At 36.6% G+C, this 23,604-nt stretch overlaps 1 protein-coding gene across 1 annotated transcript in view; it reads left to right on the top strand.

Annotated features, from left to right (window-relative positions):
• The window catches only part of ADAM9 (ADAM metallopeptidase domain 9), a 126,338-nt gene that overhangs the window by 92,751 nt on the left and 9,983 nt on the right, over window positions 1-23,604 (top strand). The window contains exons 16-20 of the mRNA XM_049865119.1: window positions 927-1,110; window positions 13,330-13,410; window positions 13,666-13,771; window positions 19,037-19,178; window positions 21,332-21,425. Of these exons, the coding sequence (XP_049721076.1) occupies window positions 927-1,110; window positions 13,330-13,410; window positions 13,666-13,771; window positions 19,037-19,178; window positions 21,332-21,425 (607 nt within the window). The remainder of the gene's footprint in view (window positions 1-926; window positions 1,111-13,329; window positions 13,411-13,665; window positions 13,772-19,036; window positions 19,179-21,331; window positions 21,426-23,604) is intronic.

The raw sequence follows: 23,604 nt of genomic DNA, 5'->3' as shown, positions 1-23,604 counted from the left end.
TTGTCTTTCAGAGCTGGCTTTTTTCTTACATCAGGACTTAATCAAGGATCACACAAGGCTATCTGGTTGTCATGTCAGTTAAATCACTTTTAATCTAAAACATTATTATTTCACTTTATTATTTTCTTTTCAATGACATTGATCTGTGGGAATGACTGAGCCAGTGGTCTAGAATGGTCCATGCTCTGGATTTCTTTGATAGTTTCCTCTCAATGTTGCTTGTGTATCAAACAATATTTTCTTTAAATCAGAAGTTGAATCCAAAGTCAATTATATTCAGATTAAATATTTTTGACAAGAAAATGTCATAAGTAGTATATTATGTTAGGAAGCAGATAATGCCATGTTGTCTTGTTATTAGTGATACTAAGTGGTGATGACCGGATCTTGTTATTGAAAAGCTATGCTCTCCCCGTTACAGCTATCAGTGATGAATTTGTACCTTATGAGTACCCAGTTCCCCACCAACCTTTACCTCATGGTTTAGCATGCATTGATAATCCTTGCCTGAGGCAATTACTTTATTTAATGTTATCATACATTTCTTTTATTAATACAACAGTGACATCTCTTCTTAGCTTTGTTGGCTGTTTGCATTTCTTATTTTGTGTGGGTCTTTGCCAATTTTTTTCTGTTGAAGTGATTATCCTTTCAAACCAAACCTGTTGCAGTCCAGTCAGTTCCAACTCATAGCGATCCTATAAGACAGAGTAGAAGAGTATAACTGCCCCAAAGTTTTCCAAGGAGCTGCTGGGGGATTTCAACCGCCAACCTTTTGGTTAGCAGCAGAGCTCTTAACCACTGCACCCCCAGGGCATACGTATGCATATATATGTGTGTATGTGTATATATGTATATGTGTTGGTTGTTTGTATGTATATACACTGGATACATTTTATGTTTGCATTATCTTTCCATCTTTATAGGAATGCTTTGTGTGGAAAGCTTCAGTGTGAGAATGTACAAGGCATGTCTGTATTTGGAGTTGTGCCTGCTATTATTCAGACCCACCACAGAGGCACTACATGTTGGGGTGTGGATTTCCAACTGGGATCCGATGTTCCAGACCCTGGGATGGTGAATGAAGGCACACAATGTGATGTTGGAAAGGTAATCAAAATCTTTTCTATGTGAAAAGCAAATATTTGTTTTAATCTGTATACAAACTCAGGGACTGGTCTTTTCTGTTTGTAAAAGAAATCCATATTTATTATAGAGAATTTGAAAAATACAAAGCTACGAAGAAGAAAATTAAGAACAACTATAATCCTACCATCCGGATTTCTTCACTAAGAATCATATGCTATAACTATGTTTTATACTTTGTAATATACTGGGCAAAATTTCCTCCCCTGTGCTATAATTTATTAACCATCTTCCTGTTATTGGGACACTTAGGTAATTTTCAGGATTGTGTGTATGTGTGTCTAAAAACGTCACAGTGCTTGTCTTGCCCGTGCCCCTTGCAACCTTGGCCACAGTTGTTTGTATCACATACAAGCCCAGGGTTAGCCAATCCATGACTTATTTCCAGTGGTTTTATATAAGAAAATGAGCTGGGCCAGATTCCTTTTTCAAAAATACATCATTAGGAAAGGTAAGTAGGAGAAAATATTTAGAACAAATCAGGAATCAAAATTCTACATATTAAAACTTGGGGGATGCAATTAATATAGTACTTAGATGGAAATTTATAACCTTAGCTTGAACTCAACCCAAGTTAAAAAATAAAGCTTGGGTAAAACCAAGAAGAGTAGAAGAGTACAGGAAATAATATGTGGAAGCAGAATTGTTGAGTAAATAGAAGGAACCAACTCAGAGAACAGAGGAAGTGAGAGAGAACACAATCGATTAATTATGTGGCCCCTGAAAAAGACATGTAGATGGACCCTCAAGTTATCTCAGTTTCCAGCATGTTTTCAGTACCCATTCTGTTCCTCATTTCTTCTTGCAAAAAGACTTATATTTGTATATGTGTTCTTACAGCCAACTAAGCTTGACTACTGCAGCTATTATAAGTAACGCTGGGAAAAACAGCTTTATAAAGTTAAATTTCAGAATATTCCTTGATTGTTTTTTGAAGTTAAATTATTATAATGATATGTATATATATATAGTTTTAAGGTTTTAGATATAGATTTGCCAAATTGCTCTTTAAAAATGTTTTTACTTGTTTACCTTTTGATCAGTTGTGTTTAAGTATTTTCATTTCTCCATTGATGGCAGCGGGTGCGGGTTTTATACCGTTGCCAAGATTAACTGTTATGTTTAAAACCTCCATTGGTGATTTCCTTTTTATTTTTGTATGTTTTTAAATTTTCATTTTAAATGTTTCATTAGTGATTTTGAATTTTTTTGTCTATATGTTTCTTCTTTTGTGATTTGCTTGTTGATGTTCTTTGTCTATTTTAAGATTAGGATTTTTTTTTTGTGGCTTTGGAAGGACTTTAATTTACTTGTGTCATATATGTTATATTATGAAATATATATAATGCTTTTGCCCAGATTGTTTGCGTCTTAATTTTTAGTGTGTTTTGGCATGCAAGATGTTTATATTTTTTATGTATTCATATCTATTATTCCTTTCCAACTTTACTTACATATTTTGAAAGACCTTTTTCAACATAGTATTAGATCATTAATTCTCTTCTGTTTTCCAGTGTGTTGTTTGCTTCTTATTTTACTACTTGTCTTTTAGTACCCTTGGAATATTTGTGTGTGCATAATATGGCGTTGGCATGCATTCTCTTTTTTTCTTCTGTCATTCATTTATTAAAAAATGATGACCATATGCCAAGCTCTCGTGTTATTTATTTATTTATTTCAGAATGGCTTATCATTTGCCTAAACAATCTGAATTTTAATCTTTCTTTTTAATTTGAAATCCCATCTGAATTATTTATTTAATTTGTACACGTACTTGGACTTAGTCTGTTTTTTCTTCCTTCATGTCCATTGACCTGTTGATTAATCATGTGTCAGTATTGCCCTGCTTTGATTTTGATGATTTTATAGTATATGCTTAATATCTGGTAGTACAAATCCCTGCTTATTCTTTTTCATAGTTTCTTTGGCTACTTTTATTCATTTATCAGTCCAGATGGATTTGACCTCATTTTGTCAAGGTGCAAAATAATTAAAAAAAAAAAAAGGCCCTTTGGAATTTTGGTTGGGATGGCATTAAATTTATAAATTTATAATGGGGAAAACTGACATCTTTATTGAGTCTTCCCATAGTAGAACATGGCATGTCTCTCCTTATTTTTGGAGGATCTTCTTTTAATGATTTAGCCATAGAGGTCCTTTCTATTTTTTGTTAGTTTTATTCCTAGGTATTTTATACTTTTATTGCTGTTATGAATAGACCTTTTTCTCATATTATATTTTCTAATTTCTTGGTGGTGATAAGAAAAGCTATCAGGTTTGTATGTTATATATTTGTCTGGTGATTACTGACATTCAGAAAAAATATTAATTTATATAGATTCGTTAGTTATGTACTTAGTGTTCCATATTTTTGTTATTGATTACATTAGAATTTTCTAGGTAAACAGTTGTCATCTATAAATGATAAAATTTTGACCTCTTATATTTAATTCAGTTTATTTTTCTTGTATAATAGCAATGATGGAACTTTCAGAATAATTTTAAATAATAATGATAGTGTTCATCTTTGCCTTGTTGCTAATTTGAGTGGGAATGCATATAGCCTTCCGAGGTTAAATATGACTTTGGCTATTGGCTAGTATTTGTCTTTTAAGTGGAGTATCTTTTTAATCTTAATTAGTATGAATAAAAATGGATTTTAAATTTTACAAGTAGTTTTTTGACAGCCATTGAAATAATCATGCTTTTCCTTTGATGTATTGATGTAAATTATATTAATAAATTCCCTGACATTAAACCATCTTTGCATTTCTGGAACAAACACTGGCAATGTTATATTACTCCTTAGATATATTCCTGGATTCTATTTACTGAAGAATATACTTTTGTATATATGAAGCTGTGTTCTTATGATATTTTTTAGGATTTATGAAATTTTATTCTGTAGATTATAGTTTGTACTTTTAAGTCTCACAGAAACTCAGCCAAGACTGGATTAAAGTATGCAAGGACAATTAATGATTCAAACCACAGAGACAAAAAGCTTTGAGAGTCAGAATCTCAGATAATATTCCCATGATTTTTTCCCCACCGTCTCTTTCACATTTGTGTCTCTCTTGGTGGCTCTGTTTCCTTCTGCTGCACACAGATCTTTACCATATGGCAGGGAAGACTCATCTGACATTTTTCCAGCCCCTCCTGAGCTAGGTAGGCTTGTGTGCCCTACAGCTAGAAATCAAGACATCCTGGAAAAAGACTATAAGGCAAAGCTTGAAGAGCCAGTTGTAATGTCCAGAGAAGTAAAGCCGAATGATCGGTAGCACCTAATCTACATGCTTTACCACAGGCTTAACTCTCTGCTTAAGCCAGGGCTGTTTGGGGAGGTGATGAGTTAAGAAACTTTACCAGGAAAAAGGATTGGGACAGCACTGGGTAGAAGATAAGCAAACAAGTAAATAAACAACAGCAAAAAAATAGTCACAGAGATCACTACATTCAAGTCTTGTTATAGCCTCTCTTTGTTTTCTGCACTTTCACGTATCTGAGGTCAGGGATTGGTGGGAGCCTCGAGAATGGACTTTTGTTAACAGAAGAGGGTAGTATTCACTTGTACCTCGTTCCCTTATAGCTTTCACTCTTGAGTTGTATTTCCTACTCAGTGTTTTTATTTATTTATTTTTTTAAAGTCTCTCTTTATATCAGCATAAGTGAAAAATCTTGGTCAATTACTACATATTAATGAAATTTAGAGTAAAAATGTAAACTGGAAAAAACAGAGTTTGGCAAAAGATGGTAGGTAGCAATATTCATTTATCTTTCTCTCCCCAAACCTCTCAAAATATAAAGTAATGAATAGGGAATAAGCCCTAAAGAGCAAAATATAGGAGATTTCATCAGAAGATAAAGATTTCAGCAAAGCTTCGGAAAAGCACAAGAGGATGAATAATAGTTTGACTAAGTAGTGGCATCTGCAACATAAAGTGCAAATAGAGGGGACGTGAACAAGAAAGACTACCTCCTAGCCTAGCAAAACCCTGAACAGACAGGTGGTTTGGGAGTACTGGTTACAGCTGAGCAGCATGAAACATGGACCTGGAAATGGGTTAATCTCAGTCTACATGTGGAGAGGCTGGCTTTTGACCTGCTTCTCCTCCTCTGTCAACAAAACACCAGGGATGAGTTGCCTGTTCCTCTAGATAGGAGACCAGAAGATATACTTTGTGATATTATTTGATATTATTTTTAGTGGTACTTGTACGAGATGCTTGCCCCCTTCTCCATTTACCCTTGTATGTAGTTCCACTTCATGTACACATAACTGAAATATAGATGGACTGTTCTATAAATTTGGGCAATTCCCTGAGAAAACTGAACGAAAAGATAGAGACAGAAAAATATGAGAGAAAAGATAAAAGACTGAGAGGACCAGTGAAGGAGTTCTAAAAGCCAACTAATTGGGTTTTAGAGAAAGAAAACAGAGAAAATGAATAATTTTGAACTTTCAGAGTACTGGTAAAGAAAAATCCTGGAAACATCCAGAGACAAAAACACAACCCGAAACAAACGTAGGTTATATACAATGGAATGAGATTCAGTTCTGAATTCTGGAAGATGAGGGGCTGTATAGTTCCACGTTTCTGAAGGATTCTCCAATTCTTGAGAGTTTATTCTTTACATAGCTGAAGTATGAATCAAGTGAGAGGGTACAATGAAAACACTTCAGACATTCAGAGCCTCAGAAAATTTATCTTTTGTTTATCCTTTCTTAGGAAATCACCTAAAGTAGTGTTCTAGAAAATGAGGAAGTAAAACCAAAAAGAGGAAGAATCCAAGAAACAGGAGAATGTCAAAGGCAAATTCCAAGACAACAGCTGCATGCCAGGCCAGGACAGCAGTCAGTTCAGGCTGGAGTGAGAGGACCCTATAGGCAGCTTTTAGAGAAAGAACTTGAAAGAGGAAATGGCGCGGTAGCCTTTTGGGGGGCACGGAGAGAATATGGAGGATATAATCAAGGCCAATTGTGCAAAAAGAAAGAAAAGCATTAGCTGTAGGAAAAACAAAAAGCTACACGAGAAAGAAAATAAAGTCAGTGTTGAAATCTACAGCGTTTCTGTCTGAATTGCTGGCAGGGAATACTTACTCCCCGCTTCGCACGTTTTCTGGAGGAGGACCTTCTGTTAGAATATAACACCCCAGGCCTCCATCTGATCCTCTTTCACTTCTCCCCGAGGGAGGACAAGTGATTGATCCAGAGGATGCGTTTGGGAGAAGACACTGGGCATGGGTGGCTCAGTCCCTTCTGTCTTCTCTTTTCAGATCTGCCTGCCTGCAGAGAGGGTGCATTCTGGTCTGCTCTCTCAGCCATGCAGTAAACTTAGCAGGGCAGGCTCTGCTTCTGTGGGGGGAGGCCTGTGGTTGTCCAGAGCAGCCTGTGACTGGGCAGGTAAGTTGACTCTGGGGTGCAGTATTAGGCAGCCCGTAGTTGCTGTGTTCTTAAAGCTTGTTAAACAGCTTTCTCAGTAATTAAGATGACAGTCTGATCTCCCGTTGTCAGCCTCCTGTGTCTTCTCTCAGCTGGTTCTGAACTTGCTCAGGGAATAGTGAGTGGAGTGTCAGGTACTGACTCGATAATTCCCCAGTATTAAATGCCGTAAATATCCAGTAGTATTTACTTTGAGAAAGTGGAGGAGGGGCAATAAGGGTTGTGTAGGGAAGCTCAATTCTTATCAATCATACAGACTTCAGTAGAGGATGTCTAAAATAGATAAATAAAAAAAATAGCAATATATACTATTTTAAAACAGGGAGGTTATTGTCAGAAGAAACAGTGGTTGCCTCTAGACCGCTGGAATGGCAGATTAGGGAAGAGTGGCTTTTTGTCATAAACCTTTCAGCATTATTTGATTTTTAGCCATGTGCATGCATTATTTGGATTTAAAACATTAAATGAAAAAACAAAAAGCAATTGGTAACCCATTCTTTAGAAGTGATCATTGAAGTGTTCTGTCAACTTGATTGAGAATAGCATAGCACTGACATTCAGAGGCTTTGATTGACAATCACAGGCTGAGTGACTCTGCAGCGGGAAGAACTCATGACAATAGTGATGGTTTACGGTAGTACTGAAAAATCTGTGTGTTACCAAAGTTGTGAGATTTTTCTCTGAAACTTGATATAATAGAAAACATGCTGCTTGCCTTGTTTGAAAATAATAACCAACAAAACATGCCTTTTTCTTTCCCCAAAATGTAACATAAGAGAAGGCAAATTTTAAATAGGTATTTACTGACTATGAAAAGGAAATCAGACATGCTTTGATGGCTTTAAAAATGAGCATGTGTTCCCTTCAGGATTGGTGCTTGGCTTAATATTTCTAGGAATGAAACACTCCTGTTTAATGAGTTGACACTATGTGTTTGTTTTTCGAGAAATGTTCTGGGAACATTTGAAAAGAATGTATTCTCATTTATAACATAGAGTGATAATTATAAATCCATAGCTTTTCATTCTAACTTATTGTTGATATGTTAAAAGTTTAGATAAAACAATGTTAAAGTCTCTGATCAGTGTGTGTTTGGGTTGGGAACTTTCTTCATTCCTTTTCCCTTATTACAGTTATAAAAGTTTTTCTGTTAAGAATGCTGTGTTTTTAGCAGACTTTCTTGACTGTATTAGTTGTGGATTATAATCTTCTATCAGTTTAAGATGACCATTTCCTCAATTTTAATGTTTTTGTCTTAAGTTTTACTTTAATTGATATTAACATTTGTTTGCCTGGTTCTTTTCACTGTCGTTTTGCTTCAAGTATATGTCTTATGACTAGAATATAGTTAGATTTTGTTTTATGACCCAATCTAAGGTTTTTCTTCCTTTTGGAAAAAAGTTTTTGTTTTTAACATTATGGGAATATCACATTTTCTTTAAAAATATTCAAACATATTGTGTAAAACAAAAAGTAAAGGCTCCCTGATGATACCTCACTCATTTCCCTTCCTTTCTCAACTCATTTACTAGGGGTAACAACTGTTAACACTCTATGTATATTAAGCCTATCCTCTTTCTGGGCATTTACAAGTATATACACACACCCATATGCATGCACATGGGTGCGCACACGCACACACACGCAGTTTAAAACAAAAATGAGATAATATTATATAATGTTCTGAAATGTTTTTCCTCATCAGCATAGCACAGAGATCCTTCATGTCATTATATGAAAATCTACTTCATTCCATTGTAAACCAAAAAAAAAAAAAAAAAAAAAAACCATTGCCATCGAGTGGATTCCAACTCATAGCGACCTTATAGGACAGAATAGAACTACCCCGTAGAGTTTCTAAGGAGTGCCTGGTGGATTCAAACTGTTGACCTTTTTTGGTTAGTAGCTGGATGCTTTCGCACTGTGCCACCAGGGCAGACTGTATGCCTAGGAGTGGAATTGCTGCGTCATATGGTAATTCTGAATACCAGTGCTCATGAGGAACCTGTACATAGATCGAGAAGCAGTCATTTGAACAGAACAAGGGGATACTGCGTGGTTTAAAGCCAGGAAAGGTGTATGTCAGGATTGTATCCTTTCACCATACCTGTTCAGTCTGTGGAAACCCTCGTGGCATAGTGGTTGAGTGCTACAGCTGCGAACAAGAGGTTGGCAGTTGGAATCCGCCAGGTGCTCCTTGGAAACTCTTAGGAGGCAGTTCTACTTTGTCCTATATGGTTGTTATGAGTTGGCATCGACTTGATGGTAGCGGGTTTATTCAGTCTGTATGCTGAGCAAATAATCTGAGAAGCTGAACTGTATGAAGAAGAAGAACAGGGCATCAGGATTGGAGGAAGACTCATTAACAACCTGCCTTATGCAGATGACACAACCTTGCTTGCTGAAAGTGAAGAGGACTTGAGGCACTTACTGATGACAATCAAAGACCACAGCCTTCAGTATGGATTGCACCTCAGCGTAAAGAAAACAAAAATCCTCAGAACTGGACCAATGAGCAGCATCATGATAAACAGAGAAAAGATTGAAGTTGTCAAGGATTTCATTTTACTTAGAGCCACAGTCAACACCCATGGAAGCAGCAGTCAGGAAATGAAAAGATGCATTGCGTTGGGCAAATCTGCTGCAAAAGACCTCTTTAAAGTGTTGAAAAGCAAAGATGTCACCTTGAAGACTAAGGTGCACCTGACCCAAGCCATGGAATTTTCAATTGCATCATATGCATGTGAAAGCTGGACAATAAATAAGGAAGACTGAAGAACTGATGCCTTTGAATTGTGTTGGCAAAGAATATTGAATATACATACCATGGACTGCCAAAAGAATGAACAAATCTGTCTTGGAAGAAGTACAACCAGAATGCTTCTTGGAAGGAAGGGTGACAAGACTACGTCTCACGTACTTTGGACATGTTATTAGGAGGGATCAGCCCCTGGAGAAGGATGTCGTGCTTAGCAAAGTACAGGGTCAGCAGAAAAGAGGAAGACCCTCAATGAGGTGGATTGACACAGTGGCTGCAAGAATGGACTCAAGCATAACAACAATTGTGAGCATGGTGCAGGACTGGGTGATGTTTTGTTCTGTAGTACATAGGGCCGTTCTGAGTCGGAACCTACTCAACAACATCTAACAACAACATGGTAATTCTATGCTTAAATTTTTGAGGATCCTCTAAACTGTTTTTCACAGGGCTGCACCATTTTACATTCCCACCAGCAATGGATGAGAGTTCCTATTTCTCCATATGGTTACCAACAGTTGTTATTTTCTGTTTTTCTCACATCCTCACCAACATTTGTTATTTTCCATTCTTTTAATTTTAGCTATCCTAGTGGGTGTGAAGTGGTACTCATTGTGGGTTTGATTTGCATCTCTCTAATGACTAATGAAGCAACCCTGGTGGTGCAGTGGTTAAAGTGCTCGGCTGATAATCTAAAGTTGGTGGTTTGAACCCACCAGCCGCTCCGTGGGAGAGAGACCTGGCGATTTGCTCCCGTAAAGATTACAGCCTAGGAAACAGTATAGGGCAGTTCTACTGTGTCATATAGGGTTATTATGAGTCAGAATCAACTCGACGGCACACAGTAGCAACAACAGCAACAATGACAAATGACGAGCATCTTTTCATGTGGTTATTGATCGTTGTATATTTCTTTGTAGAAATGTCTATTCAAGTTCTTTGCCCATTTTTTGATTGGGTTGTTAGGTCTTTTTGTTGCTGAGTTGTAGGAGTTCTTTATGTATTCTGAGTATTAAACCATTAACAGATATATGGTTTCCAAATATTTTCTCCCATTCTGTAGGTTCTCTCTTTTTTCATAAAGTCCTTTGATGCACCAAAGTTTTAAATTCCGATGAGGTCCAATTTATTTTACGTTTTGTTGGTTATCTATTTTTTTCTTTCTGTCATTGTATGTGCTTTTGGTGTCATATCTAAGAGTTCACTGTTAAAAACTGTGGCTATCTGTTTATCCCTATGTTTTCTGCTAAGAGTTTGATGGTTTTAGTTCTTATATTTAGATGATTGATGCATTTTGAGTTAATTTTTATGTAAGGTATGAGAGATATGTCTAACTTCATTCTTTTCATGCGGAGATCCAGTTGTCCCAGCACTATTTATTGAAGAGACTATTCTTTCCCCATTGAATGGACTTAATACCCTTGTTGAAAATCAGTTGACCACAGATGTATGGATTTATTTTGGACTCTAAGTTCTATTTCATTGGTCTATATGTCTATCTTTATACCAGTACCATGCCATTTTGATTACTGTAGCTTTATAGTACACTTTGAAATTGGGAAGTGTGAGTGCTCCTACTTTGTTCTTTTTCAAGATTATTTTGGCCTCTTGCATTTCCATTTGAATTTGAGAATTAGCTTTTCCATTTCTGAAAAAAAGGCTGTTGGAATTTTGATTGGGATTGTGTTGAATCTGTAGATTACTTTGAGTAGTGTTGACATCTTAACAATATTAAGTCTTCCAATCCAAGATCACAGGAGGGTTTGATTTTTATTTACACAGTTTAATTTATTAACATTTCAGCCTATTTCTATGATCTTATTTAGTATTGTTTGTAAATGCTTCCTTGATATTTCGTACTTTACCTCTGTTAATGATATTGAACAAACTGTGTGTGTGTGTGTGTGTATGAAAGAGAGAGAGAAAAATAGAGATAGGTAGATAGACATTTGGCTGTTATACATCTTGTTTCTTTTCTGTTGTGCTACTTGTTTTCTTAATAGCAATAAAAACATTAATTTTTTTTAACTGATGTCAAGAATAAAAATATTATGTACTGTTTTCCCCAATTAATATGCAAACTATTACTCCCAAACCCCCATGCTCCATTTTTTTGTTGGAAAAATATTGGCTTTAAACTCCAGGTTATTATTTAGATAGACAGACAGATAGACAGACAGACAGATAAAAAGATAGATTTTAAGGTCTTTTGTTTTTCTGTATTTTATTAAGTTTCTTAACTATGCCAACAACATATATGTACAAGAAGGATAATAAATACTCAGTATGTGTTCCTATACTGGCACACCTTGAACCAAACTGACAACTGATGAAATGAAACATGACACATTTTGTATAGCCATAACCTTGTAACTATCGGTATAGTCAAGGAGCCTAACACCTGTGTTTTTATAAGCCAGGTTGGGGCCTATCCTTACTGGCAATCCCTCCATGTAAGGCTGGCCTACAGACACTTTGATCAGGCTAACGATTTGGTACTACTTCAGACGCACATTTTTTATATATTTGTTGAACATTTATTTAGAGAAGCTAAATACTGGGTTTGGTTCTACCCATCCCACAGGGTATACACTGCTAGTCAGAACACTCTTTTCCACCGAACACTTTAGATTTTTCTGCTCCCTAAGGCAAATCTGCTGGATATGAACACATTTCATTTTATTTCTGTCATTTAATGCTTCAAGTGTCTATTGTGTATCAATTTTTTAAAGAAAAGTCTCCTTTTATTTGAATAGGGAAGCTCTCAGTCTCCTCTAAAAACCCATGTATATACGAAAAAAGTATTTTGGATTCTATGTCCAGGAGAACTGGGTGGCCGGAGGACAGGTGAAGAATGACTTTTTATTGTAGAGTCTTATGTACTTTTTGAATTTTTAATAATATGAATGTATTTCTTATTTGAAAATTAATTTAAAATTATTAAAGGAAACAGATTTTGGGGAACCTCTGACTCTAAGTACAATTCTGGCCAAACATATATACTTTTAGAATAGTAAAGAGATCTATCAATATTTCATTTTACGTTTGTTCTCTAAGTGTTCCTTATTTCTTTATAGCATTTAAATATTCTTATTTTGTGTGTTTGATTACCTAATAAAATGTAAAAACAGCACTCAATTATTTTTTTTTAAAAAGCCAGTGTTCTTTTTTTCTAACTTATCACAAAAGAGCAATTTTCACAAAGATGTCAATTTTCCAGAAAACTAAAAAAATTCCAAGTTTTAATTGATTACTGTAGATTTTTAGTTTAGTGTTATTCTCAATAATGATACCTTTTATCTCTCTTGCAATATTTAATACTCATTTCTGTTTCGTATCTCATTTCGTGAACTAAAATTTCTAGAACCGTATAAGATCATAATGATTTACTTTTAATAGCAATTTTAATAGAAATGCCTGTTATTTCATCATTAATCATGAACCTGAAAGATAGGTTTCATTTCATAAACAAAGTTTTTTTTGTCGTTATTTTTGAAAGAATTGTAAAATTAAAATAAGTTTCAAATTTACCAAATGCCCTTTGATCTGTAATAAAAACAAGGTTTTCATATTTAACCCATTAATGTGAGGTATTGTAGCAATAGATTTCCTGTTATTGTGGGTTCCTTATAGTCCTAGGATCAACTCTATCTGGTCACTTTCGATTACAAAAAATATCCATTTGTGAATATTTTACTTAGAATCTTCACATCTATATTTGTAAGAAATAATGTGTTGTAGTTTTATCTTTGTTTTTGGACTCTGTCATCTTGTCTTTTTTGATCATTAGTTCTGTGGCAATTAGTTAATTTTGTTTATTTTCCTATGTTTTCAAAATATAGTATGGGAATTAGCTATTCCTCGAAAGTTAGAAAAAATTCACCAGTAAAATAATCTGTGCCAAGATTTTTTTTCTGGATACTTCTTTCCTAATGTTTTCAATTTTTCCTTACTCATTAGTTCACTTTTTTTTTTCCCCCAGATCTGTAGAAACTTCCAATGTGTAAATGCTTCTGTTCTGAATTATGACTGTGATATTCAGAAAAAGTGTCATGGACATGGGGTAGGTAATAGTCTCCTTTGGTTTGTTCATGGAAGTAGTGCTGAATAATCAGAATTCCCAGTGAGGATTAGGTGAGATTTTCCACAATTTTTAGATTTCTAAGTGTTGGGGGATTTAGATATCCAATAAAATTTTCATTCTTAAAAAGAGTGTCTATGAATTTACATGAATTTAATCCTTTCTCTTGGTATCCATTCTTGATGTTAGAGAACAACATTCACAATTAACAAAAGTGGTATTTTGATTGTTTTGAAGGTATGTAATAGCAATAAGAATTGTCACTGTGAAAATGGCTGGGCTCCTCCAAATTGTGAGACTAAAGGATACGGAGGAAGTGTGGACAGTGGACCTACATACAATGGCAAGTAATATAGAAGAAAATAAGTGTGGTCTCCCCGTGGCCCCAGTCAGCAGCTGGCCATCCTCATGCCTCTCCCTCACTTCCCACATCAGTGGAACATCAAATTACATTGAATCTGCCTCCTAAATTCCTTACCATGTTTCCATTTCTTTTCATCCCCATTTATTACCTTCAATTTCTTGCCTGAAGTTATCTGAATAGCCTCTTAATAAGGCTCCCTGTTTCCCCTCTTGCTTCTTATAATCCACATTTCACACACATTGCAGAGTTTAGTGTTTTCCTTCAAGAATTCAGTTCTGATAACGCAGTCTTCTGCTTTAAATTCAGTGATTCTTCCATTGCTAGCAGAATGCAATTCAGAGATCCTTAATGTGGCTTGTAGGGAGCTCCATGCCCTGCCCCTCTCTTACCTTTCCAGCCTCATTTCACTGTGTTTTAAGACATGTTGTAACTTTAATTCCCTCTGACAGGCTATCTCTGTCACCTCTGAGCCTTCAGGCCATCTCATTTGCACATGGCTTGGCCTCGGCTAGTTCCTACTTAGGTTTTAGTTTATATGTCATTTCTTCTAGGATGTTTTCTCTGATGGCCTAAGTATGAATTAATATGCCCTATTTGTTCTCCTAGTACTGTTAGCACAATCATATACTATAGTCATTACCTATTTACTTATTTTTATTCCCTGATAGGCTGTGAGCTCTTTTTTACCAGTATATTCCTAGTGAGGATATGCACTTTCTTTCTCTTGGGTAAATACCAGATGGAATGGCTGGGTCATGTAGTAAGTGCATGTTTAACTTTTTCAGAAACTGCCAAACTATTGCCAAAAGTAGTTCTACCGTGTTGCATTTTCAGCAGCTGTGTATGAGGGTTCTAGTTTCTTCACATCCTCACCAACGCTGGATGTGGCCAGTCTTCTACATTTTAGCCATTCTGAATAAGTGTGCAGTGGGTATTTCATTGTGGCTTTAATTTGCATTTACCTAACGACTAATGATAATGAGCATCTTTTCATGCGTTTACTTGCTATCCATGTGTCTTCTTTGGTGATGTATTTGTTCAGATCTTTTACCCATTGTTAATTGAGTTGTTTATCTCATTATTGAGCTTTGAGAGTTCTTTATATATTCTGGATACAAGTCCTTTATTAGATATGTGTGTTTTTCTCCCAGTTTGCTTACTTTGAATTTCATTTACTCTTCCTTTTCTAGTTTCTTAAGGTGGAAGATGAGGTCACTGATTTGAAACCTTTAATATAGGCATTTTACTCCTATGAATTTTATCTTAAGGAATGCCTTTTTTTTTTTTTTTTGCATCCCACAAATTTTGATGTGTTGTTAAAAAGAAATTAAGTTTACCCAAAAAAATTTGGTCTATGTCTTTGGTTCCTGAGAGATAACCTCTAAAATCTTAGAATTTCCTCAGTAATTGAGGTGTCTTTTATCTATAAGGCCTTTAGCTCACACCTGAGGGTTTGTGTTAATGAAATGACTGGAGTGAGGGCTGGCTAGGCCAGAAAGGCCCACTGCATGATATCAGCCCAACCCCAGGGGAGGGGACCTGGAAAATGATTCAGTTAAGCATGCCTATATAATGAGGCCTCAATATAGGCCCTGGCCATGGAAGTTCCATGAGCTTCCTGGTTCACAAAAGATATTGGTTCTCAGGAGGGCAATGTGCCCTTTTTGAGACACAAAAGCTCTGCATTGGGGACCTTCCCTCCCAGACCTCACCCTATGTGTCTCTTCTTTATGTTAGTCCAAATTTATATCCTTTATAATAAAACTGTAGTCATAAGTACAGCAATTCCTGAATTCTGTGAGTTCTAGTGAATTATTGAATCTGAGGGAGTTGTGGGAGCCAGCAGGTCAGTAGTGAGGGGGACCTGGGGACCCCCACCCAGGGTTATGGCTGGCATCCTGACAGAGTATGGGGAAACCCCCAAATTTGTAGTCAGCAGGTTAGAAGTGAGGGTATTGTGGGGACCCCAAGTTTGCAGCTGGCATCTGAAGTCTTGGCCAACTTGGCGGTTTGAAAGACTGTGCCCTTTAATTTGTGAGGCTTAACCTAGCTCTGCCAATGACAAATTTTTTCAGCTTCCTATGTCTGAAAAAGTATTTTGCTTCCTTTTTGAAAGATAGTTTAATTGTTTAAAGAATTCTAGGGTGACAGGTTTTTTTTTTCTTTTACTTTTTCAGGGATGTTGCCGTATTGCCTTCTGGCTTGCATTCTTTTCCCTGAGAAATCTGCTGTTGTGTTTTTCTGTGGTCTTCTTTGTCAAATGTATCTTTTTACCCCTCTAGTTGCTTTTAAGATTTTCTCTTTATCACTGGTTTTAGGCAATTGATTATAATTTGCCTTGCCATGCTTGAAATTTTTGAGCTTTTTGGATTTGTGATTTTGGAGTTTTCTTCAAATTGGGAAAATTTTCAGCTGTTACTTCTTCAAATGTTTTCTTATGTCTTCCTCTTCTTCAGGGGCTCCAATTTTATAGGCTATTTAGAATTTTTCCACGTCACTGATTTGCTCACTGTTTTTTTGAGGCTTTATTCTCTATATTTAATTTGGAGTAAAAATTTCTATTCTTCAGGTTTACTCTTCTTCTGCAGTGCCTAATCTACCATTAATTCCGTTCAGTGCATTTTTCATCTCAGACGTTGTAGTTTTCATTTCTAGAAGTTCCATTTGTGTCATTTTAAAATATTTTTTATGTCTCTACTTAACGTGATCAGTCTTTCCTCCAGCTTCTTGAACATACAGAATACAATACAATAACTGTTTTAATGTCCTAATTCTATTATCTGTATCATTTCTTGGTTAGTTTTGACTGATTGATTTTTCCTTCTTACGAGTCATGTTTTCCTGTTTCTTTGCATCCCTGGTAATTTACTCTAGAGGTGATTTATTTTACTCAATGCTGCATTAATTTTAAGGTTTTCCACCATGAATGGTAGGGACAGGCACTCTTCTTAGTCCTGTGTGAGCTGCAGGAATTGTTCTCTTTGATCCTCCTTCTAGTCTCCTGTAGTTTCCTCACATGCATTCATTGATTAGTGCTCAGCTGAATATTTGAGGGGAACCCTCTGCAGATCTCTGGAGTCCTGTCTCTGTGTAGCTCTGTCCACTCCTGTACTTTACCCGGTGATCTCTAGCTGCCTTAGCCTCTCTAGACTGCCAGCTCTGTCTCTTCGACTCAGGGATACCGCTGGCCTCTGTTTGAGTTTCCCCACCCCTCATCATGGCCTCTAAACTTTCTCTAGGCAGCAAGCTGGGGCAATTGTTCTTTATTGCTCTTTGTTGCCTGATGTCTAGTGTCTTCAAAACTGTTGTTTTAAATATTTTATCTTGTTATTGGGTTCTTTTAACTGGGAGAATAAATCTGATCCCTGTTGCTCCATCTTGGCTAAAAGTAGAAGTCAGAATTATGAATTTTAATGACTGTGTATAATTCCATCTAGTGGATGTGCCATAACTTAGATTTTTCTAATTGTTTGATGTTTAGGTTGTTTCTAGGTTTTTGATATGTACTGTTAACATTGTAGCAGACATCTTACTGCATATGCACTTTTTCCCCGTTGACTTCTTTTGAGGAATAAATTGCTAGTATGAGATTATTAGGTTGAAGAACGTACTCCTTTTTATGGTTTTTGATAAAAATCCCAAATGAATGATACTTTTATATAATGCCACTAACAGTGTGGATGTATCAAAGTCAACATAATCTTGCCAGTGTTGGATGCTTTAATTTGAATTTTGTCTCCTTACTGGTAGTATAAAATGACATTAATCTTGTATTAATTTTTTATATTTTGATTTTTAATTAGGATGATTGTTGTTTCACATAGTTTTATACAACTTTTAATAGATTTTTCTGGTGCATTTACAAACTTAGCTGTGAGGACAGTTTTACAGATTATCACTCCTGTTTATATTTGCTATGTTTTTTCTCTAAAGAACACAGGACAGATAAAATTAATGTTAGTTAATAGATTTCGAAAAGTTATAATTAGTCTTAAAATTTAGAACCCGTAAAAAACAAGATTGATGAGTTCAGTTACATTAAAAACAAAACAAAATGACTTTCACATGGAGAAAAGCATTGTACTGTTAGACCAAAGAAATATGGGAAAATATTTCCAACTCATATCACAGACAAAAGCTAATCTGCCTAATACGTAAAGAGCTCCTAGAAACCAAGAAGAAAAAAACCAATATCCCAACAGAAAATTAGTCGAAGCGCTGATCAGAAAAAGAAATACAAAGTTTTCTTAAATATGAAAAGATACTCATAGTGTAAAGAGAAATGCAAATTAACATCATCTAAGATAGAATCCTTGAACTACCAGATTGGCAAAAACACAGAAGTTTGATAACACACTTTGTGAGTAAGGCCGTGGGGAACTCTTGTATGTTGTTGATGAGGATGCTAAATTGCAACCTGCACTGTGGAAGACAGTTTGATAGTATCTTTAAGAAAAACTGATGAATGCATTTACCCTTTGGTCCAGCAATTCTGCTTTTGGGAAATGTTTCTTTAGATCTGCATCATATGATGAGGCATATGTAGTTGGTTATTCATGATAGTATTTTTTTTTTATAAAAGCAAAAGATTGGAAAAATAAAAGTGTCACTGGTTAAATAAAACTGAGGAACATCTTTGCAATGGAATTCTGTATGAATGTATAGAAAATAAGGATGCCTCTATGTATAGTTTGGGAAGATATATAACCAAACCAGAACCCATTGCCGTCGAGTCGATTCTGACTTATAGTGACCCTACAGGACAGAGTAGAAAAGTGCCCCATGGAGTTTCCAAGGAGTGCCTGGTGGATTCAAACTGCCGACCTTTTGGTTAGCAGATGTAGCTCCTAATCACTACGCCACTAGGGTTTCCGGAAAGATATATAGGTAAGTGAAAAAAGTAAGGTGAAGAACAGTGTTTATAATATGCTACTTTTTGTGTAAGAAAGAGTTGACAATAGAAACTTTGTTCTTGCTTATATTTGCATGAAGAAATACTGCAGGATTATACAACAAACTAATAAAAGTGAAAAAGTGATTATGGTTGGATAGGCAGAAATGGAATGGACAAGGATGAAGGTGTGAGTGAGGCTTTGCAATGTATTCAGTGTGATTTTGAACCATCTGAATGTTTTACCTGTTAAAAAAATTAATGTAAACACACTTATAATGGCCTAGTATGTTCTAGGTGGTATGAGTTAACATCAAATTTAATGACCTTTAATATAATTTTTTTCTTTCTAGATAAGGATACTTCACTGAGGGATGGCCTTCTAGTGTTCTTCTTCCTAATTGTTCCCCTTATTGTACTTGCTGCTTTTGTCTTCATCAAGAGAAGTCAATTACAGAAAAGCCGCTTCAGAAAGAAAAGATCACGAACATACAAGTACTAGATTTTTTTTCTTTTGAATTTATATTAAATAATATAAAGTAATGTCATAGAGGTTGGCAATCCTTTAAAAATTAGGTCATAAGTTTTCTCGCTAAACTTTTGTCATGATCGGCAGGGGTTAAAATGTAGTGAAGGTTTTTCCTGCTAAAAATCCCATTGCTGTGGAGTTGATGCCAACTCATAGTGACCCTATAGGACAGAGTAGAGCCGTCCCATAGCGTTTCCAAGGCTGTAATCTTTACAAAAGCAGACCGTCACGTCTTTCCCTAATGGAGTGGCTGGTTGGTTTGAACCACTGACCTTATAATCAGTAACTGATTGCCTAACCACTACACCACCAACCGCCAGGGCTGCTTTTAGTGAAAGTCCCTAGGTGGTGCACATAGTTTGTGCTTGGCTGGTGCCAAAAGGTTGGCAGTTTGAACCCATCCAGTGTCACCGTGGAAGAAAAGTCCTGGTGATCTGCTTCTATAAAGATTATAGCCAAGAAAGCCCTAAGCAGCAGTTCTACTCTGTAACACACAGTCCCGATGAGTCAGAAAGGACTCAACAGCAAAAGGCAACAACAACAACAAACTATAGCGGTGACTAAGTCACCTCTTACGGTGAGGGGAAGGGATTATGGTGACCTGCCTGTATGCAACTGAAAATGGCTCTTAGCGTTCATTTTTGTTGGTATCAACTTCTGATTGTGGGATAAGTAGAATGGTGGTTTATGACTTCTGATTTGGGCTTTCTAATTAGAGATTTGGAGCTCCTGTGGTGCAGTGGTTAAGAGCTTGGCTGCTAACCGAAAGATCGGCAGTTCGAATCCACCAGCCACTCCTTGGAAACCCTGTGGGGCAGTTCTACTCTGTCCTATAGGGTTGCTATGGATTGGAATCAATCTGACAGCAACGGGGGTTTTTTTTTTTTTTTTGAGGTTGCATTAGAGATTAAGGAGCCCTGGTGGTACAGTGGTTAAGTGCTCGGCTAACTGAAAGGTTGGCAGCTTGAAACCACCAACTGCTCCTCGAGAGAAATATGTGGCAGATGTGTGTTCAACCTGCATACCTCCCATTTATTTTCATGGATCTAACTACCATTTCTAATACGTTGGCATTAGAATGTAGCATGGGCCTTGCATTCAGATCTGAATTCAAGTTCCAGGTTAGTCGTGTGCTAGAAATATGATCCATATGATCTTGTATAACCCTGCAGTATTTCTTTATGCAAATGTAAGCAATAACAAAGTACGTTTTTTTTGCCAGCCCTTTCTTACACAAAAAGTAGATACCATTAACAGTCCTTGAACCTGGGTTTTCTGTTTCTAAAATGAGCATGTTAACAGTACCTATCTTATAGGGTTGATGCGAGGATTAAATGAGGAAATATTAACATATAAAACTTAGCACGTTGCCTACGCCTTGTAACTACTTAATAACTAGTTGTTATTGTGGTAATAATGATTTCCAAGTGTAGCTTGATTGCTCACCTTTGCTTTGTTGCCCTATTTCTCACTTAGTACATAATATTTTTCTAAAGTGACATGATGTTAGCTTTCATTGTTAACATACCCTAATACAGATTTCTCTTCCTAGCCTTTCTTTCTCTCACTTCCCAGCACCCTTCAGGCTGACCAATTCATGCAGATAATTCCCCAATCTGCACCTCCTAAATGTGAATTCCACAGCTGTAGCTGTGTACCATACATCCCTGCCTAGCTGTCTTACTGTCACCTTGCTGTCCATAACTCAGCTGGTGTCTTTCTAGCCAGCTGGTTTGCTCCTCCTGGACTTCCTGATTTTCACAGTGATGACTTCAGATTTTGTGTATGCAGCCTAAGATTATGCTTTTATCCTTCTCTGGTTTTAGGAAGACTCAAGGAGAAAAGTTTGGGAATACTGATTGTCTAGTTGGCCAAATTTCATCATTTATTAGAATTTCAGTTTCTTTAATTGTAAAATGGGTTCATCATACTTTCTGATACTGTAAGGATTAAAACTAGTTAAAATGTAGTACAAATTTTAGTTACCAATATGATCATTGTCACCACCTTTACCAACATCTTTTTTCTGTGTTTCAGAAAATGCAAGGTATGGAAGTGTAATCTGTCATGTAGAATTGTTTAACCCTTAATTTAGCTCAAAAATAATTTTGTCTTTTAGATCAGAGGACAAAAATCAAGCAAATGTTTCTAGACAACCAGTGAGTACCCCTACCCCTCGCTTCGTTTCTCCAGTGACTCCGCCCAGAGAAGTTGTAAGTTTAAAATGGAAAATTCCTTTTCTTTACCACATTAAGCTGTTATGTATTTGACAATTTTTTAAATAAAATGGCAAATATTACATAGGTGTAGATATAAATACAGATACTTCTTAAGAATTAAGGAGTATTTTTGGTGTTCCTGAGTTAGTTAAAGGAATACCAGCTGGGTCCCTGGCTCAGAGGATAGAGGAGAAGATGTTCAGACTTCAAAAATGCCTTGCTTGAAACCAAGAGTGGGAAATGACGTGAAACCTGGGCTACCGCTATTTTTTTTTTTTTGGTCTGATACATTTCTGTTTTTAATGCCTAACTTCCATAGGGCGTATTACCAAAGAATTGGAGCTGAGCTCCTGGATAGGCCTCATTGTTTCAGCAGTTGTTTTTATTAGGTGCTGTCAAGTTGGTTCCAACTCATAGAGACCCTGTGCACAACAGAGCAAAACACTGCCCGATCCTGTGCCATCCTCACAATCGTTTGCTATGTTTGAACCCATGGTTACAGCCACTATGTCACTCCATCTCGTTGAGGCTTTTCCTCTTTTTCACTGACTGCCCACTTTACCAAGCATAATGTCCTTCTCCAGGGACTGGTCTCTCCTGACATATCCAAAGTACATGAGACAAAGTCTCTCCATCCTCACTTCTAAGGAGCAACCTGGTTGTATTTCTTTCAAGACAGATTTGGTTGGTCTTCTGGGAGCCCATGGTATATTCTGTGTTCTTCACCAGCATCATAATTCAAAGGTGTCAGTTCTTCTTTGGTCTTCCTTATTCATTGTGCAGCTTTTGCATGCGTACGAGATGATTGAAATACCATGGGTTGGGTCAGGTGCACCTTAGTCCTCAAGGTGACTTCTTTGCTTTTTAACACTTTAAAAAAAGGTCTTTTGCAGCAAATTTGCCCAATGCAATAAGCCATTTGATTTCTTGACTGCTGCTGGTATACATGTTGATTATGGATTCAAGTAAAATTAAACTCTTTAAAAACTTCAGTATTTTCTCCGTTTATCATGATATTGCTTATTGGCCCAATTGTGAGGTTTTTTTTTTTTTTTTTTTTTTTTTTTTTTTAATGGTAAGGTATAATCTATACTGAAGGCTACAGTCTCAGATCTTCATCAGTAAGTGCTTAAAGCCCTCTTTGCTTACAGCAATCAAGGTTGTGTCATCTGCATATCGCAGGTTGTTAATGAGTCTTCCTCCTATCCTGATGCCATGTTCTTCTTCATATTGTCCAGTTTCTGGAATTATTTGCTCAGTATATAGATTGAATAAGTACGGTGAAAGGATGCAGCCTTGACACTCACGTTTTCTGATTTTAAGCCATGCAACGTCCCCTTTTTCTGTTCAAACGACTGCCTCTTGGTCTATGTACAAGTTCCTCGTGAGTACAATTACGTGTTCTGGAATTTCCATTCTTTGCAATGTTATCCATAATTCGTTATGATTCACACAGTCAAATGCCTTTGCAGCACAGGTCAGTGCAGTACAGGTAAACATCTTTCTGGTATTCCCTGCTTTCAGCAAAGATCCATCTGCCATCAGCAACGATATCCCTTGTTCCACGCCCTCTTCGGAATCTGGCTTAAATTTCTGGTAGTTCCCTGTCGATGTACAGCTACAACTGCTCTTTAATGATCTTCAGAAAAATTTTACTTGTGTGTGATATTAATGGAAACCCTGGTGGCGTAGTGGTTAAGTGCTACAGCTGCTAACCAAAAGGTCAGCAGTTCGAATCCACCAGGCGCTCCTTGGAAACTCTGTGGGAAAGTTCTACTCTGTCCTGTAGGGTCGCTATGAGTTGGAATCAACTCACGGCAGTGGGTTTGGTTTGGCTTGGTGGTATTAATGATATTGTTTGATAATTGCCGCATTCTGTAGGATCGCCTTTCTTTGGAATGGACACAAATGTGAATCTCTTCCAGTTGGTTGACCAGGTACCTGTCTTCCAAATTTCTTGGCATAGACAAGTGAGTGCTTCCAGCATTGTATTTGTTTTTGGAAACATCTCAATTTGTATTCTGTCGGCCCCTGGAGCCTTGTTTTTCACCAATGCCTTCAGTGCAGCTTGGACTTCTTCCTCAGTACCATCAGTTCTTGATCACATGCTACCCCCTGAAATGGTTGGACATCGACTAATTCTTTTTGGTACAGTGACTCTGTGTATTCCTTT

The sequence above is a fragment of the Elephas maximus genome, chromosome 22, assembly GCF_024166365.1.
Source record: "Elephas maximus indicus isolate mEleMax1 chromosome 22, mEleMax1 primary haplotype, whole genome shotgun sequence".
NCBI lineage: Eukaryota > Metazoa > Chordata > Mammalia > Proboscidea > Elephantidae > Elephas > Elephas maximus.
The sequence above is the reverse complement of the archived record's forward strand: the minus strand, read 5'-3'. Positions and strand labels throughout refer to the sequence as shown.